The 4482-nt window shown below is 39.5% G+C and overlaps 1 protein-coding gene across 1 annotated transcript; it reads right to left on the bottom strand.

The window, feature by feature from the left end:
- Window positions 1-2853: 2853 nt before the first annotated feature.
- LOC101594083 (olfactory receptor 2AP1-like) lies at window positions 2854-3849 on the bottom strand. Its single transcript, XM_012948661.2, has one exon. The coding sequence runs from the start codon at window positions 3847-3849 to the stop codon at window positions 2854-2856; it is 996 nt and encodes a 331-aa protein (XP_012804115.2).
- Window positions 3850-4482: the final 633 nt, after the last annotated feature.

Raw genomic sequence — 4482 nt, 5'->3', positions numbered from 1 at the left:
CATTCTAACTGGGATGAGGTGGAATCTCTATGGAGTTTTGACTACAATCTCCTTGATGCTAAGGATGTTGAAATTGTTTTTTCTTGTATTTATTGGCCATTTGTATGTCTCATTTTGAAAAATGATGATTAAATTCAATTGTCTGGTTGATTGGGGTTTTATTGGTATTTAATATGCTGAGCTCATTATATATTCTAGATGCTAATCTGTCAGATATACCGATGGCAGAAATTTTCTCCCATTCGCTAGGGTGTCTTTTCACTCTGTTGATTCATTTCTTTACTGTGTAGAACTTTTTAAATTTGGTAAAAATCCCATTCATCAATTCTTTCTCTTGATTCCTCAGCTATAGGATCCCTTTGTGGAAAGTCCTTCCCTCTGTCCATTTCTCAATATTTTTTTTTCTGTTTTCTTAAGCACTTTCAAAATTTCAGATCTTACATTAAGGTCTTTGATGTATTGTGAACTGAAGTGCTACAGAAGAGGCATGCATTGTGTTTCACCATTTTCCATGTGGACATCCAGTGGTTCTTCAGCACTATTTGTTGAAGTGGCCATCTTTTCTTCATATACATGCTTTCAAAACCATTGTCAAAAATCAGGTGGTAGTAGCCGGGCATGGTGGCGCACGCCTTTAATCCCAGCACTTGGGAGACAGAGGAAGGAAGATTGCTGTGAGTTCAAGGCCACCCTGAGACTACATAGTGAATTCCAGGTCAGCCTGAGTTAGAGTGAAACCCTACCTCAGAAAAACAAATATATATATACATATGTATATATTATATATATATAATTATATTACATATATAATATATGTATATGCAATATGTATATATCCGGTGGTAGTACCTGTGTGGGCCCTTAGTTCTAGTTCACCAGACCATTGTTTTCTTGTGTTTGGTCTGGTTGTTTGCCCTTTGCCAGCACCATGCTGGTTGTTACTTTGTTATGATTTGAAAAATGATTTTCTGATACCTCCACTGTTGCCCATTTTGCTGAGGATTGCTTTAGACATTCAGGCTCTTTTGTTCCTCCATGCTTGAGAATTGTTTTTTTCCTATCTCTGTGAGGATACCTTTGGGATTGCATTGAATCTGTAGATTGCTTTTGGTAATATAGAAATGTTCACAATATTAATTTGTCTAAGTCATGAACATGGGTGGAATTCCTATCTTCTACTGTCTTCTTCTTTCTTCAATGGCTTACATTAAAATTCCATATGTGGGCTGGAGAGATGGCTTGGTAATTACAGGTGCTTTCTTTAAAAGCCTGCTAGCTGAGGTTGAAACCACCAGCAACCACATAAAGCTAGATGCAAAATGGTTTGTGCATCTGTGATTCCCAAGGTACCTGTGGAAATGGAATGTGGATCCAAAATACCCTGCAACTCCCAGGCAAGCTAGTCTGACATTTATTTACAGCCTGGCATTCATTTGCAAGAGCAAGAGACCCCCATCTCATTGAATGTGGAGTATAGTCACCTCAAAGTTTTTCTCTGAATTTCACACGTGTGCCATGGCATGAACACTCATTCACTCCACCCCTCACACACATACAATTAATTAATTCAAACTTCAATATTGAATATCCAGGTGACCTCACAACGAATTAAAAAGACTGTTTAACCCTTTCAAAGTGCAGTGGTGTTAGGTCAAAATTAAGCTACATTTCTTGATTTGTTTTTTATTGCCTGTTATATTCCATTGGTTTAGTATTCCATTCTTTTTTGTTTTTAGCTGATACTAAGTACACATGATTGGGTTCCTTGTGACACTTTCACACACGTACATCATCTATTTCAATCGTATTTGGTCTCATTACTCTCTCTTGTCCCCTACCACTACTGCTGATGTCCATTCTCTTCCCACCTAGCCCCTTTCTCCTTTCATCTCTTTTTTATATGCACCAATGTGTTACATTAGGTTACTCACAGAAGCATGGGTGAGGCTTTGTTTTACATTATAAATAAATTCTATTATCAATAGACAAAAATGATTGCAATGTCATATTTCTTTCTCTTAGTTTAGTTGTATTTTTCCAGTAAATATTCATTTCATCTCAGTCATCACGTCCATCAGCATAAAAAATGTTATCATATTACATTATTATATTTTTAACATATGTAGGAATCGTGGTGATGTGCTCTTTCATGTAGAAATTTTTCCACATCCTTTTTTTTGGGGGGGGGAGTCAATAAAACTGATGAACTCCTAGCTAAAATAATGAGAGAGAGAGAGAGAGAGAGAGAAGATACAACTGAACAAATTCAGAGCATGGGTGTCACTACCGTGTTCACAAAAAAAAGGGAGTTGATACAATAGACTCCAATTAAATCTACAACATCATTAGATAATACTTTAAAAACTTGTATTCCAAAACACTGGAAAACCTAGAAGATATAGACAAATTTATAAGTGCCTATAACCTACTAAAGTTACAACTGGAAGGTACTAGAAACTTAAATTCACCCATTACCAGCAATGAGAATTAGTAATTCAGTCTCCCCATGAAGCAAAACCTAGGATCCAACAGATTCTTTGCTAACTCCTGCTGAACTTCTAGGACCCTCTAATAGCAACCGTTCTCAACCTGTTCTACAGAATGGATAGGGAACCTACACTACCAAATTCATTCAATGAGATCCGTAATACCCTGATTCCAAATCCATAAGACACCAATAAGAAAATGGCAGCCCAATTTACCTGGTTAAAATGGATGTAAAAATTCTCAAGAAAATACATGACTAATAAAACCTTCAAACTGAATTATTGGATAAGTTGACCCACCATTCTAAGAATAAAAAACATATGTGCAAATTTACATAAAAATTACCTGGAAACAAAGTTAGGCTCTTCAAAAGGATGGTGCAGAGTTCCTCTGAAATCCGTGGTTGTACTTGCGCATTTTCGCCCTGGACACAGCGTCCCTCAGAGCCCGGTGGACCTGCTTGTTGCGCAGCGTGTAGATGACAGGGTTCAGCAGTGGCGTCACCATTGTGTTCACAAGAGCCGCCCCTCTGTTAAAGCCCAGTCTGCTGGCTTGCTTCGGTTTCACATATATGAAGACGCAGCTGCCATACATCAGAGAGAGGACGAGGAGGTGAGAGGAGCAGGTGGAGAAAGCTCTCTTTCGCTCCTTGGCTGACGGGAGATGCACTATTGTCACTACGATATTGCTGTACGCAAAGACGGCGACAACGAGAGTTGTCAAAAGTACAACGGAAGCAAGGCTGAAGAACAGCGTTTCAATAAACCTGGTTTCTGAACAGGAGAGATTTGCTAAGGGTCCAAAATCACAGAAGAAGTGAGGGATGACATTGGGACCACAGAAGAATGACTGGGAGAGCATCGTGATTGGAACGATGATGGAGAGGAGCCCCAGAACCACACAGGCAGTGACCAGGAGGCAGCATGTCCTTGAGTTCATGATGGTCGGGTAGTGCAGAGGTTTGCAAATGGCCAGATACCTATCCAGGGATAACACAGCCAGAAGGAAGAAAACAGTTGCCCCCAGGAAAAGAAAGACAAAGGCTTGTGTGAAACAAGCAGTGAAGGAAATTTTTTGCCTCCCGTACAGGAAGATAGTCAGCAACTGAGGAATAACAGTGGTTATAAAACAGCACTCCACACCGGAGAAGCCGCTCAGGAAGAAGTACATGGGAGTGTGGAGGCGGCGGTCTGCGCAGCTGATGGTGATAATGAGCACGTTGCCGGTGATGGAGGCCAAGTAGGCCAGCAGGTGCACTAGGAAGAACAGGTTCCCCAGGCGCTGGGCAGCAGGAAAGCCCTCCAAGATGAACGCCTCCACTGCCGTCCCATTCCTCCTTTCCTGCAGCACTAGCGACTCCATCTCCTCAGTCCGTCATTGAGCCGCTTTGTAGCATCATGATCGAAGAGAATAAAGAATTTTATTGAATTAAATATGTAAAGTTACACAGGCAGTTGAGCTTGCTTGTTACTTTGAACTTTGCTACACGTCATTTTGCCCATTGTTAAATGAAAATAAGTGGTTTTTAAAAAAATATCTATGATTTTATTTAACATGTAGACTAAAACACTGTGCATGTAACTACCCATTTCTATAAAGGGTTATGTCATTTTAACAGCGTTATTCATTTTCATATATAGCTCATTGGCAAGTTGAGAAAAAACGTCTCTTTTAATTGTATGTTTAATCATGGTACATGCTTCTGATAAAATATCTCACATATCATGCAGCTGGAAGGTAAATATTAGAAAATTAAAATCAGAACTTACGAAAACAAACTGGAACTTGGAATCTACCTCAGTGGCAGGGCACCTGTCTAGAATGTATGAGGGTCAATTGCCACCAAAACACACAAAAAAAGAAAGAAAGAAAACAAAGACTCACAAAACCTGGTGGCCCTGGAATTCAGTTATCTGATAAAAACTACTTCCTCATCATACTTCAGAGTTTGCTTCCATATGTTATGCTGCATTATTAGGAAAGCACCATGCAGTC

This window comes from Jaculus jaculus, chromosome 18, assembly GCF_020740685.1.
Source record: "Jaculus jaculus isolate mJacJac1 chromosome 18, mJacJac1.mat.Y.cur, whole genome shotgun sequence".
Lineage (NCBI taxonomy): Eukaryota > Metazoa > Chordata > Mammalia > Rodentia > Dipodidae > Jaculus > Jaculus jaculus.
Note: the sequence above shows the minus strand (reverse complement) of the source record. Positions and strands in the feature narration are given on the sequence as shown.